The 19,695-nt window shown below is 42.2% G+C and overlaps 1 protein-coding gene across 7 annotated transcripts in view; it reads right to left on the bottom strand.

Annotated features, from left to right (window-relative positions):
• The window catches only part of EDA (ectodysplasin A), a 443,987-nt gene extending 436,123 nt beyond the window's left edge, over positions 1-7,864 (bottom strand). For all 7 annotated transcript variants that reach the window (XM_011291781.3, XM_011291782.3, XM_011291785.3 and 4 more), the window contains exon 1: positions 7,277-7,864. In XM_011291781.3, coding sequence (XP_011290083.1) covers positions 7,277-7,669 — 393 coding nt within the window. In that variant the 5' untranslated portion in view covers positions 7,670-7,864. The remainder of the gene's footprint in view (positions 1-7,276) is intronic.
• Positions 7,865-19,695: the final 11,831 nt, after the last annotated feature.

Below are 19,695 nucleotides of genomic sequence, written 5' to 3'. Positions count from 1 at the left end.
AATTTTATACTTACCATAAGTGTATTATTGATCTCCTTCACCTAATTTACTCATCTTCCCCACCCCCACCCCCCCCATCTCCCTTCTGGTAATGTCTTGGGATGTCTGGGTGGCTCAGTTGGTTAAGCATCTACTCTTGATTTAGGCTCAGGTCATGATCTCACAGTTTGTAGGATCAACCCCCATGTCAGGTTCTGCGCTGACAGCCCAGAGCCAGCTTGGGATTCTTCTCCTCCTCTTTCTCCCCCCCTCCCCCATTTGCACATATGCATTCTCATTCTCTCTCTCTCCCTCTCCTTCTTTCTCAAAATAAATAAAGATTTAAAGAAAGAGTCTGTTTTTGGTTTATCTTTTCTTTGTTCATTTGTTTTGTTTCTTAAATTCCACACACAAGTGAAATCATTTGCAATGACAAGGATGGAGCTAAAGAGTATCACACTAAGTGAAATAAGTCAGAGAAAGACAAATACCATATGATTTTTCTATTATTTTATGTTTAGTCTATATCTGTGTCCTTGAACCTAAAGAGAGTTTCTGGTGGAAAGCATGATTGTGTCTTGCTTTTATCCATTCAGCCACTATATGACTTTGATTGGAAGAGATTTTTGCCTATTTACATTTGAAGTAATTTTTGATAGTGAAGGATTTACCATTGCTATTTTGTTAGTTGTTATTTGTTAGTCTTGAGATTCTCTTATTTCCCCTTTTGCTCTCTTCCTTTGTATTTTATTGTTTTTTGTATTGATATGCTTTGATTTATTTCTTTTGTGTGTGTGTAACTTCTATAGGTATTTTTTCATGGTTACCTTGGGGCTTACATAAAATATTAAGTCTATTTTAGCCTGATAACTTAAGTTCAATTGCATATAAAAACTCTACACTCTAACTTATTTCACATACATAATTTATTATTTTTGTCACATTCTACATCTATTCATATTGTGTATCTTTTAACATAGAGTTATTTTCAATACTTCTACCATTTAACTTTTATACTAGAAATAAAAGTGATTTATCCTCTTCCATTCAGTAATACAGTATTCTGTATGGGTCTATATATTTACTTTCACCAATAAGTTTCATACTTTCTATCACATAGCTCTTTGGTGTCCTTTCATTTCAAGTTAATATAACTCCCTGTAGCGTTTCATGTTGTCAGGTCTAGTGCTGATGAATTTCCTCAGCTTTTGTTTGTCTAAGAATGTATCTGTTCTTATTTTTTAAGAAAAGTTTTGACAGGTATTGTATTCTTAGTTGGCAGTTTTTTGCTCTTCAGCACTTTGAATATATTATCCCACTCCCTTGTGGTCTGCAAAATTTCTGCTGAAAAGTTTGCTGATGTTCTTAAGGGGAGTTCCCTTGTACATGGTAAGTTGGTTTTCTTTTGAGGCTTTCAAAATTCTTTGTTTTTGACTTTTGACAATTTGACTATAATGTGTCTTGGTGTGGATTTTCTGGGTTTGTTTACTTAGTATTCTTTGGGCTTCTTGAATTTGGTCATCCATTTCCTTCTCCACATTTGGAAAGTTTTCAGCCATTATTCCTTTGAATAAGCTTTTGGTCTTTTCTCTCTCTCTCTCTATGCCTTTTGGGACTCCCCTAATGCCAATAATGGTCTACTTGGTGGTATCACTTAAGTCCCATATGCTTTTTCACTATTTTTCTTTTCTTTTTTTTTCTTTTTGTTCCACGGACTGAATTATTTCCAAAGACCAATCTTACTTCACTGATCCTTTATTCTGCTTTATCTAATCTGCTCTGAATCCTGCTCATGAATTTTTCAGTTTAATTATTTGGTTCTTTAGCTCCATGATTTTTGTTTTGTTCTTTTTAATATTTTCTATCTCTTTGTTAGAATTTTCATTTTATGCACTGTTCTCTTGATCTCAGTGAACATCTTTATAAGAGTTATTTTGAATTCTTTGTCAAGTAAATCTCATAACTGTTTCATTAGGGTCAGTATCTGAACATATATTTCTTTGTGTGGAACATCTTTGCCAATTTTTCATTTTCATTGACTCTCTGTGTTGGTGTCAAAATATTACAGAAAGCAATCATCTCTCCCAATCTCCATGGACTGGTCTTGTACAGAAGACCTTCACCAAGCAGCCCAATCAGAGATTCTGGGGGCTTCTATCAATTCTTTCCCTCCTTAAAGAGAAGCAAGCAGCTGTGTCTTTGTCTATTTACTCTGTACAGAATGCATTTGCCGCTCCAAAGTGCCATCTCCATTCTCCCTCAGATAGCTAGACAAAGCCAGATCTTTGGGCAGCCCTGGAGAAGTTCTGGCACTGAATCCCATATCAACTCTTCCACCTCCAGGAGTAAGGTGAAAGTTGACATGTTTCATCTACCCACTCTGTGCTGAGTGGGGTGGGAGGATCTATGGTATCTATCAGTCCTAGCCATCATTTCTGTTCTCCTCCAGGAGACTAGACTGTGCCAGAACCCTGAGTTCCTAGACTGACAAGTCAGATGCTAGTTCTTTGGGAAACCCTGGAGAAGTTGGAGCACCAGATGCAAAAATAAACTTTCTTCCCCAGGGAAATATTGAGAGCTGGGATTTTTTGTCTTCTTGCTCTGTGCTCAGCAGGAGGGATGATCCATGATATCTACTAGCCCATGACACTGTCTGTTTTCTCTGAGGCATGCCCCTCAGAGTTTCAAGATTGGCAGAGTGCTGGACAAGTGAACCAACCTCTTCCCTCCACTGGGAGATGCTGAAGCTAGGGGGTTTCTTCCTTATCATATGGTATTGAGCTGGTGGCAGACACTCTGGCAAGAGGGTGTCCTAATCTCCTAATCTACCATCTTGCTGACATCATCCCCTTTAAAATTATTCTCTTTTTGTGGAATATGATGAGCTGGTTCTAAAATATATAGAGAAATGCCAAGGGCCAAGAACATCCAAGATATTTTTAAAGAAGAGGAACAAGGTGGAAGGACTTGCTTTACCAGATATCAAGAGCTTATTATGAAGTCCAGTAATTAAGACTATAGTATTGTTACAATGACAAATAGACTAACAGAACAGTTCAGAAACAATCTCACACATATGCAGACAATTTACGACAAAGGTGATACTGTAAAGAAGCAAAGAAAAAGACATTCCTTATAAATAAATGGCCTGGGTCAGTTGAAAAGATAAAGCTTGGCCCCTATATCTCATCATACACATAAATCAATTCCAGATGGACTGTAGATCTAAATGTGAATGGCAAAATACATAAAGCTCCTAGAAGATAACGTGAAAAAAATACATGATCTCAAGGTAGGAAAATACTATTTAAATGAAACACAAAAAACATTAGTCATAAAAGAAAATACTGAAAAACTAGACACATGAAAATTTAAAACGTCTGTTCCTCAAAGAATACTGAAGAGATTTGGGAAGGGTTTGCAATATAAAAAGTGCAAAAACGGTCCATAGCCAGAGTATATAAAGAATTCCTACAAATCTATAGGAAAAGGACAAACAACCTGATTTTTAAAAATGCACAAAATACTTGTAGAGACACTTCACAGAAGTTATCCAAATAGATAATAAACCTTTGAAAAAGTGTACAACTTCATTAGTCTTCTGAGAAATGTCAATTAAAATTACAATGAGATAGTATTACAAACCCATCTGCCAGAATGGCTATAATTTAAAATTTTTTTAATGTTTATTTTTTGAGAGAGAGAGACAAAGAGAGACAGAGGGTGAGCAGGGGAGGGGCAGAGAGGGAGGGAGACACAGAATCCAAAGCAGGCTCCAGGCTCTGAGATGTCAGCACAGAGCCTGACATGGGACTCGAACTCATGGACCATGAGATTGGGTTTCTGGAGACTTTTATCAGCTGTTAAGTTTTTCTTGAGAAGTGACCGTCAGAATTTCCTATATGATTATGGATGCAAATCCACTTTTTGTTCTTTTACATAGAAAAGATAATGGTTTTGTTTTGTCATTATTTTCAACACCCTTACTGATGCTGCCCACCATGTTACTTGCTTTGGGGACCACAATCACAACTGGGGCAACTTCTTCACAAAATGATCAATAATGATTTTTATTTTTATTTTACTCTAACAATCATATTGTGTACTAACTCAGAAAATGAGGTGTACCTAGATCTTCATATCATCTCCTGTGAGTAGCCAGATAAATCTACAGGTATTCCTTGACTACTCCAGCTAAAGGAGAGAGTTATGATTCTAAAAGGTCTGAAGCGACCCTCTCACTTTTTATCATTAGCAACGTCTCCACTGGGGAGGCTTTTCTAACAATTCCGTTGGAGAACTTTGCTGATCTCTCTGTTATGTATCCCAACTGCCCTAATTTCCTTCTGTATCTTGTTTTAAAAGTTTTTTTTTAAATGTTTATTTATTTATTTTTAAGAGAGAATGAGCAGGGGAGAGGAGCAGAGGGAAAGACAAAGAGAATCCCAAGTAGGCTCTGCACTGTCAGCACAGAGCCCAATGCTGAGCTCTATCCCACGAACCCGTGAGATCATGACCTGAGCCAAAATCAAGAGTCAGAGGCTTAACCGACTGAGCCACCCAGGTGCCCCTCTTGTTTTAAAAGTTTTTAAATTGAGGGATACAAGCAAACCTCCTCAGTGATCTCTAGATCCCTTTCTTGAATCATAACTGAGCCTATCATCTCATAAAGATGAATAGGTGTGCATGACCTTATACAATGAAGTGCCTCTGTTTTGCCCACTTGGTCTTTCTGTAATTTATTCTCATCAGTTTGTCTTTACTCCTTGCAAATAAGCTGGCGAGGAACCTGAACGTTCTGCCCATTAAAGGGTGTATATTTTTATCTTTCTTCCTCTCCATGTAAGAGTTTCTGTAAGAGCAGCTGTTTGTGCTGAAAAACTAAAATATAAAAATATGACCTACGTGGCCAAATCCCACAAGGCTGTTTACTTCCTTGTTTATGAATCAGAATGTCAGCACAACTTAGAATCTTGACTGTCAGCAGATATTGCAATTAAATGTCCCTGCAAAGCCAGCAGAGGGTGCACCAGGGTACTAGCAATTTTACCCAAGATGTAGCAGTATCAGTGTAACTCTAATAGCCAATCAACTTTTTGCCTTTTTTTGGGGGGGAGAGGTGGGTATACTAAAACTAACGTCCTCAAAAGAAACATAATTTGAATCTGGGCTAAAATTTCTTTAAATTATACTTCAATTCTCCTGAAAGTAAAGTTTAAGAAGAGTAAGGAATACATGTTAAATTTAGTCTGACCAAAATATAGGTGGAGTAAAAGAAAATGATATAAATCTGAGCTCTCTACATGGCAAGAATGGTACTATGGAGCTCCACCCCGCTTTCCTCAAAAAGGCTCCAGGAATTATATGCTACAGGGGAACAGGCACTGTACTGGGAGTCAAGAAACCAACCTCCCTTTTACCAGTGACCAGAGTTGTATGACCTTGGACAAATCACTGCCCCCCACCCCCCGCAGGGCCTATGTGCTATTCAAGGGGATCAAACAAAATGGACTTATATAGCCCCTCACAATTCTAAAAATCTCTGACACCAATTGATGCCAGCAAATGTAAAGAGCCAGTATGCTTGTTGCTACTGCTCAAAAAGATTAAAACAGAAATAAAGGACAGAAAATAGGGATCTGTATTTAAACCTAAACAGAACTATTTGAAGTGCCATGTGAAGGACAAGGCGACTAAATGCCATTATAGACCTGTAAGAGTCCCACACTATCTCAGAAGCCCTAGAGCACAGCTGTCCTGCTAATCCTCAATATATAAACATAGGTCTGTCCATCCTAAATACCAAAAGGCTTTGGCTACCATTTGACTAAGGAAAGGAAGTTCAATTCCTTTATCTTTTCACAAAATATCAATGTTCAGCTGCTAAGTATTGCCACTGGGCGCTGTGGGGGCAGGGGATGGATAAAGGAAGCCAGAATCCTAGTTAATTATCATTTAGCTACACTGTTTAAAGTTTCAAGTATGAGAAGCATGTCTACTGATTCTCTTCTTTGATAAACTGTTATATAAGTTGGAGTGTGCTAGCAAGACATTTTTAAGTTCAGGGTAACTTTATAATACACAATGTAGAATGTATGGCCCATCCTAACATTACACTTTTATCATGAATGTGATGCCAGCTTTGGATGCATGGTCAAAATACCACAAATAATAGCACAAATAATGTTTACAGAGTATGACAATGATGTGGTAGTAAATATAGAAACCCTGGGTCCCTCACTTCAAGAAACTCATTTGCACAACTTGCCCTCTTTCCCAAAATAAATTCACTGTTATTCTCTAACCACCTCAAAAGGATTCTTGGATCCTTGCTTCTTTTAAATTTCACATGACAAAATATGGCAGTGAGGAGAAAACTTATTTTAAATGTACTAAATTTACTTGAATAAAGAGCTGAAAATGTAGAAGACAAACACCAAAGCTAATAGTTAGCTAACAAGGGCGCAAACACCATAAAGATTGCAAAACAAACAAAACAATAACTGGTCTTGGAAGATTACTCCTGAGTAATTATTCCAATCAATAGACTCCTGTTCTCAAACTAGCAGTGGTTAACAGCCTTCACACTCACCCTACCTAACCCCCCCAAAAGAGTCAGAACCGGCATGCAAAGGGTGAGTTTTATTTCCATAGATTTTTTAAATTGCTGTTCAGAAGTTGTCTAGCAAGATGGCATAGTTCTACCAGAATTCCACAGGGGCGCTGATCCTCACTAGAACACTGAGGACAATCAGTCTCAAATTGCAGGTAAGTGTGAACAAGCCCAAGTTCTGGTCAGCGCACAAGGACCCGCGCTGAAAATGCGATTAAAAGTTATTTCAACTATGGAGCAGTTATTACAGCTGTTTACAGCTCCAACTCCAAAGGAGAGCCTGCTCGTGCTGGCATCAGCTCTGGACACGAAAAAACAAGCACCGCGGGCAGAAAATCTCACCAGGAGCAGAGGGGCCGTTAGTCCGCCAGAGGGGCAGCGCCCGCACCTCCGCGGCCGGGAGAGCAGCCAACTTTTCCCGCGGCAGCCCATGGCTGGGGGCGGCGGGCGCCAGCCAGGGCTCCCAAGTCCAGGGGTCCTAAGGGTCTGGGTGAGCTAGACCCGGACCCAGGACAACCTACCCCGGGGCGACCTCTCCCCTGCTCGCCTGCCCCCTCCCCGGTGCGGCCCTACAACTTGGCTGGAGGTGGCAGAGTCCTCCTCAGGGCCCGGTGGAGGAGGGCCCCCGCCCTGAGCACAAGGGGAGGGGGCCTCCGCCGCCGCCGCCCCTACTAGGTGACTCACCTGGTGCCCGTCCTGGGAGTGTGGGGGGAGTGTGGTTTCGCCCGGTTCCAGAGGCTGCTGCTGCGGTGGTGGCTGCCCGAAGTGGCGGGTGATGGGACCATCAGGGTCGAGGCCACTGGGGCTGCTCAGGGTGCCAGAGGTGCCAGGGGTGCCGGAGCCAAGGCGGGACTCGGCTCCCCGTTCCCGCCGCAACTCGGAGCGCAACTCCAGGTAGCAGCACAACGTCAGCAGGTGGAGGGCCAGCGAGAGGCCAAAGAAACCCAGGAAGAGCCGGCAGCTGTTCCCTTCGCCCGCCCGGGCAGGGGCCCCGCGACAGCCGCAGCCCTGGCTTCCACGTTCCCGCGGCGCTGCCATGGGCAGAGGTTCCCTGCGCTCTACCTCGGGGTAGCCCATGGCCTCCGGAGACACCCACTCTCTGAGGCCCGGGAGCCGCCGCGTCTTCCTCAGCCGTTCAGGACCCCTGACAGGCGGCTACCGCCCTGCCATCGGCTGGAGGCTGTAGGGACCCGTTCCAGTGCAACGGATGCTGGGCGGGACCGAGCTGGGAGCTGCCGCATGTGCAGCTCCACTCCGAGGGGTGGGAAAGGGAGGAGGAGGGGCGGGAGAGGGGCGGCTCTGCCCGCGGGGAGAATGAGGGAGGAGGCCGAGGCCAACCCCGCCCCATCTCCCAAGCGGCTGCCCAGACGCCCAACCACCGACCCACCAAGCCTTGGCGCCCCGCCCCCTGCCATTCCACCCCGGGCCTCCAGCCACGGGGCGGGGCCTGGGGGCGTGTGGGTTCGCCTCAGCCGAACGGCCCCACCCAGCTCTTCCCGCTTGCGCCTGTTTCAGTTGGTGACCAACGCTGTCGTTCATCCCTGGACTCCGCCCCAATTTAACCCTACAGCGCCTGTATGGGTGGGGGGAGGGTGGGCAGGAGAAAGGAAAGAGGGGGAGGCTGAGAAGAATTGGGGCACCTTGGAAAGAAAGTACAGCAAAGAAAGGAGGCAGAAACTAGAATTAATAGAAATGTTTGCAATTAACTGCAGTTGTTAATAACATCATCCAGCACTTATCTGTTGCTTTCAATCTTCAAAGCGTTTAACAGACGTTAAACTAATTAAAACAGTTCTGGGTTTGGAATGAAACCATGCCTGCTGTGTTTGCAATCCAGTGGCGCGCCAAAAGAAAAGGAGACCCAGGAGCCTGGGAGCCAAAAGGAATGAGGTTGGGGTGGGACTAAGGCAGCCCCACTCCTAGAGTGAGCCTGGGGCCTCTTTCTAAGTGTCCAAGAAGTCTACCTATGCCAGGTGGAACTGAAATGACTTTGTCCCACGCAGGTTCAAACAGTCCCCTAGGATTTCTTGACACATTAATTAATTCAACAAATATGTATTGGTCCCTTTACAATGTAGAAAGTACTGCATGAGATAATCCACAGCCAGTGGAGTTTCTCTTCTGCCTCAGCAACAGGACTTTTGAGTGGAGAATATGTGCCTTCAATGAGCAAATGGGGAAATTGAGGGCCAGATGAGGTGGATTTTTACAACGGCGGTCCACAGAATGACCAGGCAATATTGGCATCTCTATTTGCAGGCAACTGTTCTGGCCTCTCCATTCCTCCCCTCCTTTCCCTGGAGTAGTCCCTGGGGGAAGTTCAACAAGTCAGCCAAATGTTCCAGATGTACATGGCTGCAACTGCAGCATCTTCAACAGCTGAACCAATAAGAAAAGGGTTCAGAGCAACCCCCCCCAAAAAAAGGCAAATGTCAGAACAATAGACCCTGAAATGAAGGATGGAAAGGATTAGTTCAGTCAATATCTACAAGAGTTACTAGTCTGAAATTATAGAGAGCTAAATGACCATAGCAGGGGAAATATGCATGCTTCTTGGTCACTATGTACTCCTATTCCCATGTTATGAACAATTAGCAGTTTATTGATTTGTCAAGGGTAGGCCTCAGATCTTGGCTGATGGGAAAGAAGAAAAATAAGGAGATATAGAAAAGAAGACAAGAAAAGAGAAACAATGAAACAAAAGCAAAACATATAATGGAAAGGTCTGTCCAGAAAGCACAGAGTTCATAAACCTTAAATATATTGGCCACAGCCAAGTTTTCTTCCAGACACTTTGTGAATGATCTCAGTGCTTCAGAAAGATCTATTTGCCCCCTCATTGGCCCTTATTCATGAAGTATAAAGTTTGCAAAGAATATCACCATGAGATGATAAGAAGAAAATTAAAAAGGGCACTTAATAGCTAAGCTAATCTCAAGTCCTACTTGTTCTGTCTAGGGATTCTAGATGCTAGGGGAACTACTGGGCTGATTTACCTTAATTATCATAGCCTAGGATTATTAGAAAGAATGTTACACTAAGAGTCTGTAGACCTGACCCTGCCACTGGATTTCTGGGTCACTCTGAGCAAGTCACTGGGCTTTTTGGCCAGAAATATTAGTTTCTCCAATGGTAAATAGAGGAGTTTGGACTTTAACAACTATAGCATTGCGTTTTATCTGTTATCACTGGCTATGTTAATTTGGTTATATACACAGTTCAAAAAGGCTGCCCCTTGTTTCCTTAAAGTGAAAAGGAAACAAATAGCAGCCATCTCCTGGTAGTGGTGCTCAGGAGCCTTACTGGTCTCAGCTTACCCTCTTCTACCAGGCTTTTAACAGCCTGACCAAGACGCTGGGTTGCACCATTACCCTCAGAAGACCTGCAAGTTACATCTGACCTAGAACCTCACTTTGGTTCCCCAGAGTAAGAACATATGTCTTCATATGCAGTAGATATGTTGAAATAAAGCAATGTGGTGAAGAATGTACGTGGTTATTCTGTAAAAATGTTTTGAGGGGTGCCTGAGTGGCTCAGCTGGTTAAGCATCTGACTTTGGCTCAGGTCAGGATCTCATAGCTCAGGTCATGATCTCACAGTTTGTGAGTTCAAGCCCCACATCAGGCTCTGCACTGACAGTGAGGAGCCTGCTTTGGATTCTCTGTCTGTCTCTCTCATTGCCCCTCCTGGGCTCATGCTCTCTCAAAAATAAATAAATAAACATTTTTTAAAAAGGTGTTTTGGGGCACCTGGGTGGCTCAGTCAGTTAAGTGGCCGACTTCGGCTCAGGTCATGATCTCACGGTCCGTGAGTTCGAGCCCCGTGTCGGGCTCTGTGCTGACAGCTCAGAGCCTGGAGCCTGTTTCAGATTCTGTGTCTCCCTCTCTCTGACCCTCCCCCGTTCATGCTCTGTCTCTCTCTGTGTCAAAAATAAATAAACGTTAAAAAAATTTTTTTAAAGGTGTTTTGAAGTGTTACCTCAGTTAGCTTCTATGTTTCTGTAAATACCCCATCCCCTATAGCACAGGTCTCAAAATGACAACCTACTGGCCACACCCAGCAAACAGATGAGTTGTGTTTGGTGCAGTGTTGGCTAAAACTTTGAATTAAAAAAATTAATTGCCACCATTTAGAAATCAGGAGATTTCACACCAAAAAAATCCAGATTTCCTCCTTTTCTTTCTCTAAAAAAACCCAAAAAAACCTGCTAACACTGGATCCACATTCCAATATGACTACAGTCAGCTAGACCTAACCCCTTGAAACAAGTGGGAACAATCAAGTTCCACACAGTCATCCCTACCTCCTTCATCTAGTCTCCATTACTGCCCTTGTCACCCATTTACCTTACCTGTCTGGGCTCATGTATTCCAGGAGACAAAGTATCAGCTCCTTATCATGACCCATAATCTGCCTTTCCAACCTCATCTCCCATCATCCTACAAGGAACCCGTATTCCCACAAAATTAAATTCATTGGCATTTCTCATACATGTGTGTCTTTGCACAAACTGATTTATTTTTAAATGTTATTTAATGTTTATTTCTGAGAGAGAGAGAGAGAGAGAGAGAGAGAGAGAGAGAGAGAGCGCATGATTGGGGGTAGGGCATAGAGAGAGAGGCAGGCACAGAATCCAAAGCAGGCTCCAGGCTCTGAGCTGTCAGCACAGAGCCTGATGTGGGACTCAAACCCACAAACTGTGAAATCATGACCTGAACCGAAGTTGGATGCTTAACTGACTGAGCCACCCAGGCTCCCCTGCACAAGCTGATTTGCCTGGAATGCTCCCACCTTGGGCAGCTGATAACTTCCTCAAGAATCAAATCATGTGTTTCCTTTGGTACAGACCCACAACTCATTCCAAATAGATTTTTCATTATGCTTTCACTGTACCCTGAGCATATCTCAATGATATCACTTACCACATTGTATTTTTCTTTTTTTCACATGCTTTCTCAGCACTGAACTATTAGCTCTCTGATGGTAAGAACCACATCCTTTCCATGTTGGTAGTCCCAGTAACTAGCGTGGCACCTACCACATAGTAGGCACCAGTATTGTTTGTCAAATTAATGGTGCATGAAGTCTCCTATGATAACCTACATTGCCTAGAATTCCAAAAAGGGAAGTGGGCCAAGGGGTGCCTGCCAGTACCACTTATGAAGCACCTACTGTGTGCAAAGCTGTATACCACATCATAGAAAGATATTAAGGAAATAAAACCAAATGACAACTGTGCAATTATCCTCTTGTTTGGACTGCTATTGTACTTGTGAATAATCTAGAAAAGTTAATGACCCATAAATCCAAATATAGTTGGTTTGTAGTACTTCACTGACTTTTTGTCCCATCAAGTTTACCTTCCTAATGTTGTTTAGGCCTAATATTAAAATAATATGAGTTCAGCTCAGGTCATGACCTCGCAGTTTGTGGGTTCCAGCCCCATGTTGGGCTGTGTGCTGTCAGCTCAGAGCCCGGAGCCTGCTTCAGATTCTGTGTCTCCCTCTCTCTCTGCCCCTCCCCTGCTTGTGCTCAGTCTCTCTCTCTCTCTCTCAAATATAAACATTAAAAAAATTTAATAATATTAGTTGACAATACCTGAATAATAAATTTTCAGAACAAGTTGACAACCTCTGGTGGAATATGATAAGGAGGTGGCCAGGGACTGGTTTTACTTTTTATTTTTTATTTTTTATTTATTTTTGAGAGAGAGAGAAAAAGTGTAACAGGGGAGGGGCAGAGAGAGGGGGGGACAGAGGATGCAAAGCAGGCTCCACGCTGATGGTAGAGAGCCAGATGTGGGGCTCAAACTCAAACCAAAGGTCATGACCCGAGCCAAAGTTGGCCACTTTTACTGAGTCACCCGGGCACCCTGCAGGGACTGGTTTTAAATACCTCTTAGCTCTGGTTAATATACAGAACAAATCATTGACAAAGAAATCAGAGTTGACTCTCTGACCCACTTGGTGATAAGCAGATAGGTAGTTGTGGAAGAACATGAGTTTAGGATTTGATTCCTGGTTTAAATCTCAGCATATTCACTTACCAGCTGTGTGGATTAGGCAGATAATTTTTGCCTGTCTTGCAGATACCCACTTTTCTCATCTGTAAAATGGAGATGACAACATATGTTTTGTGATATAACTGTGCTTGAATGGGATGCTATATATCAAAGTGTCTGGCACATAATAAAAGCACAGTAAATGTTAGTCCTTGCTATCTAAGAGATTTCCACCAAATGGAGATGAGAGGAAAACTATATAACAGTACTCAAGAACACATAAAAATGCATCTACATTCTTTGCCCTTTCGAAATGCCTGCCCCCTTCTTTTTGCATTCTTAAAGTTAAGATAGGACCCTTATGTTCCTATCACCCTCTCCTGGACTCTTGATTCATGTATCATGTATCCAACTTCCTCCTCTCCATTTCCACTTGGATGTCTAATAGACATCTCAAACTCAACATAACCAAACCCAAAACTTTTCTCCCCCAAATTGTGCTTTTCCCTTGGTCTTTTAAATCTCAGCAAATGGCAAGTCCAACCTACCATGTTTCAAGACAAACACTGAAGTTATCTTTGAATCCTCTATTTTTTGAACACCTCACATCCAATCTGTCTACAAATGCTGTTAGTTCTGCCTTCAAAATATACCTAGGGGGTACCTGGCTGGCTCAGTTGGTAGAGCATGTGACTCTTAATCTTGGGGTTGTGAGTTGAGCCCCACAGTGGAGGTAGAGGTTACTTAAACAACAACAAAAAGAAAATATACCTAGAACCTGACCATTTGTCACTATCTCCCCATCACCACCCTAATCCAAGATCTCTCACTGGATTACTACTTTAGCTGTCTCCTGGGTCTCCATGTTTTTTGCTTTTGTCCTTGCCACCCCATACTATATTCTCTACCCTGTAGTCACAGGATTTTTGTTAAAATTTGAAGTCAGAGCCTATTAATCCTCTGCTCCAAATTGTCCAATGGCTCCCCCATCTTCTTCAGAGTCCTTGCCTTGGCCCTACATAATGTGATTTACAGCCACCTCCCGGGGTCCTCTCCTACTACTATTGTCCTTGCACTCTGCCCCAGGCACCTCTTTTTTGTTCCTTGAACTTGCAAAGCATGCTCCCACTTACAGGTCTTTTTACTTGTCCTTCCCTCTGCCTGGAATGCTATTCTCCCAGATAGCTACATGGCTTCTCCCTTACTTCTTCCAGGTCTCTTCTTAGATGTCACCTTATCAGAGAACCTTTCCTTGACCAATTTCCCATCACTCTCTGTCCCCTTCCTTTGCTATGTTTTCCTTCTTAGCACTTATCACCACCTGACATATTATATATGCATTTGCTTATTGTATGACTCCCCTGGAGCCACAGCTAGAATATCAGTTCCATGAAGGCAGACTCTATTTTTGTTTACTACTTTATCTATCAGGCCAAGGGCAGTACCCAACACATAACAGAATCTCAATAAATGTTTGCTGATGGATTAACTTTCTCCCCTACCAGAGTAAGGGAAAGGAGAAAGGAAGACTGGTCAGATGTGTTACTGCTTGGCAAGGACTTTTCTTTCAGCATAGTAAAGTAAGAAGAACATTTCTTTCATTGTACATGAGGCAACTTCCCGCAGAGAAAAACATGTAACAGGCCACACAACTAATTAGAGGAGGGGGTAAAGAAGGAAAGGAACATTGGTTGAACGTTCATCTCCTATGTGCTAGCCTTTCTCACTAACTTCTGTGGCATGTCAGTATTATGAACATTTCATAGATGAAGAAACTGAGGCATTTAACAGAAAGGTTAGATGACTGGCCCAAATTCATGTAGCAACTAAGTGGTAGAGTCTCAATTCGAAATCCAGGTCTAATTGGCTCAGAAATGCCATACTCTGTTCTCTAACTAATCTCCCAACTAGTGACAGATAGGTCTAGATACACAGAGACTGTGAGGTTCCTGGAGTGGCAGAGTGATAAACCAGCTGGAAGTCAGAGTTTCTTCTCCCACCAGCCTGGCTGCTGCTGACACCATCCTTTTGCCCCAACTCTCAGGCCACTGTGTATACTATGATTAGATGAATATGCTTAAATCTGGGCCCATCAAATCATTCTTCTCTACAGTAACCCTCAATAACTTCTCATTGACTACTTGATAGTAACCTAACTTCTTATCCTGACATCCAAGGCTCTCCAATCTGTCCCTAAACTACCATTTCATCCACATTGTTGCTAGGCCTTGACAAAATTTGGCCTCTGCATAACTGTAGCTCCCATTGTCCAAGAACAAAAGTTTACTTTCCTGCCTTTTTACCTTTTGCTGACATTATTCCCCTTCCTCCTTCCAATATCCTGCCACTTCCCCTTTGCCTATTTAAAATCACCAAGTTCTTCAAAGCCCAACTCAAGTTTCCCCTCCTGATCCTACCTGCCCATAGTGCTGTCAACCAGGACACTTTGCCGATACAGCTCTGGCACTCAGAACATGCCACTCACAATTACTGATCCTTCTCCCATTCTGTCTGAATGTCTCATTTCTCACATTATAGCCAATGCTCTTCAAAGGGTGGGAACTTGTAGCCCCCATAGGGTGTACCTCAAGTAGGTGCTTACCAGATTTTTGTTACAGATAGAAACTCTGCAGAGATGAATTTTAAGCAGGGGTTTGAAGGCAGAAGGGTTTGATGGAGAGAAGATGACTGTTCTAGATGGAAAGCAAAGTAAAACAGAACGCTGAGCACGTTTAATATTGAAAAAATTGTAAAATACACACAAAGGAAGGGGAAGAGCAGAAGACCTCTAATTTGCTGGAGGAAATGACCACACCCATAGCAGACATAGAAATGTTTGCAGAAACCAATGAATCAATGATAAGAAGATAAAAAATCCTTGCTGCAAGGGAGCAAGATGGTACAACATTAACATGGAATATTCATTTTTTGCAATAGAGTCTTTGGCTACTCATGGGTGGCTGAACATATGGGGAGGCTCTCACTTCATGAGAGGAATTTTTCATTCAAAAATAGAAAACCTCATTGCTGGCAGGAAGTCATTTGTATTCATCTCCTGCAATGTGTGTCAGTGTCACCATTCAGGCCACCAAGTAGCCTAGAAACAGGCTGCATATTCCACAGAGCTATTGCTACACGTTACATTAGGATTGCAGTAAGATCGCAGATTTAGTTTTTGGCAGAGTGAGGCTTTAAGAGAATCTTTGGCAGAGTGTCTTTATAGGTTTTCACATCCTCCAAACAACTATGTGTGGTACATAGAGTGGCCATTGCCTTCATTTAAAAAAGGGAGGAAACTGAAGCCCAGAGAGATAAGATGACTTGTCCAAGGTCACCTCATCAGGATACCGGACTCAGTCTAGAGTTCTTTTTCATACTAAACTGGCATATTTGTCCATCACACTTATGTTTCCTAGTTGATCTGGCCAAAGAGTTTATTGACTGTGCTCATAATATGCATTTCCTCGCCTTGAGAATTAGGGAGCAGATTAAGGGATCTGAGCCTGAGAGATCAGGCACCTTTAGGATACAATATTGGCCCTGCGATAAGCAACCTGAGACAGAACTTGGAAGATATTAGAGTTTATAATAAGTTTCCTAATCTTGCACCAGCTTCCTCCACCCACTAGGTTATATTGAAGGAGTACTGTTGAATTCGGGTGGTTCAAGTATTATATTCATTCAACAAATATTCATAGAGTGCCTGCTATATGCCAGATACCATTCCAAATGCTGGGGATACACCAATGGGCAAAAAAGAATACAATTTATAATTAAGAAGTAAGAACTCTTGTTTTTCACAAGTATAATTTAATAGCAAAATGCCTTTAAATGGCCTTATCCCTCCTCCCACTACACCTCTGAGCTGGGCCAGACTCACAGGCACAATCCTAGGATTTGGGAAGTGCCATATCCCAACAGTTTCAGGATCTCTAAACATTGAACAAAAGGTACAAATTATCCCAATTCAAAAGCTTTTCTCTAAATAACTCAGGGAAACTAGCAAATGCAGTTCTGGTTTAAGAAATGCTAAGTAAACTGCCTATTAGAATTTAAACACCTGTCCTGGGGCACCTGGATGGCTCAGTTAGTTAAGCCTCTGACTCTTGATTTCAGCTCAGGTCATGATCTCACCATCCTGGGATCAAGCCCTGTGTTGGGCTTTGTGTTGACAGCATGGGGCCTCCTTGGGATTCTGTCTCTCCCTCTCTTTCTGGCCCTTTCCCTGCTTGCACATGCATGTGCACACACACACACACACTCTCTCTCAAAAATAAATAAACTTAAACACCCCTCTTATCTGCTTAGCACTTGTTGAGTAAAAGCTCAGGAAAGGAATTTACAGAGTAGCTGTTTGGCTCCTGGAAGGATGGGAAACATGGAAGCCTAGGTCTGAGGTGAACAGTCAGTGTCTGAAGATAAATTCTGAGTTGAACTTGAGTCTTAGAGCATCAGTGTCTAATAAGAGGTGTGTGTGTGTGTGTGTGTGTGTGTGTGTGTGTGTGAGAGAGAGAGAGAGAGAGAGAGAGAGAGAGAGAGAGAGATGAGTAAGAGAAGCTATGGGAGGATGGTTTGTAAATGGAAAGTGCTACACAGGTTAGGATTTTAAAATGAAAGCTACGGGGGCGCCTGGGTGGTGCAGTCGGTTAAGCGTCCGACTTCAGCCAGGTCACGATCTCGCGGTCCGTGAGTTCGAGCCCCGCGTCGGGCTCTGGGCTGATGGCTCAGAGCCTGGAGCCTGTTTACGATTCTGTGTCTCCCTCTCTCTCTGCCCCTCCCCTGTTCACGCTCTGTCTCTCTCTGTCCCAAAAATAAATAAATGTTGAAAAAAAAATTTTTTTAAATGAAAGCTACGTTGTATGAGTCCCTACTACGTGCCAGGTACTATGCTAGGTAAAGTTACATGTGTTTATCTCATTTCTTCAGGAACAACTTTTTGAGGTAAATTGCTTATTTTCCTACATGTTTAAAAACAAAGTCCAAAGAAAAGTGAAGTAACAAGCCCAATATCCCCCAACTAGTAAATGGTAGTGTGAGGATTAAATCCATATCTGTCCTAATTAAAAAACCCATTCTCTCCATTATGCTATGATAGAGAACATATTTTGCATACTCAGAAACCCAAGAAATAAGGAGTTTTCAGAAAATTTCAAGCTGGAATCTGTTAGGTAATAGATGATGGTACCATTTCTTCATCCCAATATAATCCTACAGTCTAATAGGAAGGTTACTACACTGTAGCCAAGCCAAATTGATCTTGAAAATAACAAAACACAATAAGAAAACTCTAGCAGCAGAAAATAGAGATCCAGGAGATTAGATGAGATAGCACCAAGGAGAAATGGTGGTGTGTCTGGTGGCAGAGGGGTCTGCAAAGTATTATTGCAAATAGTCTCGGTGAAAACTTCCCAGAAGGCCTCGTATTGATTCTTTCATTTGTACATTTGTAACTTCACTCATTTATCTTCCCACCTTTCAAAGAATTATTGAGCACTAGCTGTAGGCACTCACAGCTCACAGAACTTCTGTGAACATGTGAACTAATGAATGAATACTCAGGAGACTGACACCAGCAGGCTATAGGTCTGGGACAGTCCTGAGCACCATCTACCCCTTCTTTTCATACAAGTTCAGTTCAACTCAGTCAATTTATGTGTTTTGTCTTTTCCTGTGGAAACCTATCTTCAATTAACTCGAGGAATACAAGTTTTGTTTGACTGGAATGTGCTTTATAGCAATAGCCACCGAAGAATAAACTTCTACAAACGGAGTCCTTTGGGAGGTGTCTGGAATCTGAGCTTTACCTAGCAACAGAAAGTGGGATCCATAGAAACAGAAGTTGGGACACCAAGCCCATGCCTGAGGGAAAGAAGCTGCCCTTAGGAATGTGCCAAGTTGCTTGATAAAGCAGAACTTCACTTTGTTTAAGCCTAGAGTTCCAAAAATCATGACCATTTTCTTTTCTCAGCCTCTACAGCTGGCTTAAGAGGTCAGAACTAGAAGGCCTTTTGGAGACCAACTAGTCCAACCCATTTATTTTTCAGAAGAGGAAACTGAAGCCCAGGAAGATCAACGATCATGCCCATCGAGTTAACGAAATTAATTATTAAACTAGAACCAATTGCTACTCCCTCCTTTCTGCCTTAACCATTAGCTTATGTGTCTATACCTGACAATCTTAAAGCATTTTCAAAGCACATGAATTAGTTTTGTTTAACTTCTGCTGAACTCAAAGAATGAAACAAGAAATTGACAGAAATCACTGGCCTTGCTTCTGACTCCTAGTCCCATCCCCTACCAACTCCCAGTCATATGCTTCCTTTGTCCTTTGCCTTGAGGGAGTCCTCCATTTACCCAGTCTGATTCCTGCATTCTACCAGTCGAATGCAAATTCAAATGTTACCTTAACTGTTTCAGAATCCCTCCACCAAAAAAGACTGTGCAACTGATCTTAATTCTTTAATTAGTAACATTTAATTATGAAAAAGCAGTTGCTAACCTGTCCCTTAAATGTACTCTTAACATTTTTAAATTTGAGGAGGAAATGAAAAGTTTCTACTACAAATGGTTTCTACATAAAACTGCACTTTTGGAAAGGTCAGAACCCACTGGCACACTACCACTTGACTTATCATGAGACGCTCCAACCTTAAAGGGGGTGATGAGACCTATTCTGCACAAGTCAGGGGACTTCTTTCTGCAGATTCTGATGAGGCCAAAAACTTGATGTGAAAGTAATTTGCTTCTTCCAAAAATGTCTTTTGGGAAAGCTGGAGAACAGAATTCTAAGAAAAGCTGGCTGGAGGAAGCATTGGTTGAAGTTATAGCTAATATAATTGTTGTTTTGAATTCTTCTCCTTTTCAGAAAAAAAAGTTAAATTGAAAATACCATGGTGAATGGAGCTGAATGCTTCCAGTTCAGACAAATAGGCAAAAACAGAAGCCCATTTGGGCTTGTAAAACCGCTATAGAAAGGCAAACTAGTGTTAAAGGATAGTTTTTTTAAGGTAAAATCATGACTCTCATGCAAATATAATAGGAACACATGTCAAACATTTTATTTAACTCATTAATTAATGAGGGAAGCAGTAAGATGTTACAA

Source organism: Felis catus, chromosome X (assembly GCF_018350175.1).
Source record: "Felis catus isolate Fca126 chromosome X, F.catus_Fca126_mat1.0, whole genome shotgun sequence".
NCBI lineage: Eukaryota > Metazoa > Chordata > Mammalia > Carnivora > Felidae > Felis > Felis catus.
Note: the sequence above shows the minus strand (reverse complement) of the source record. Positions and strands in the feature narration are given on the sequence as shown.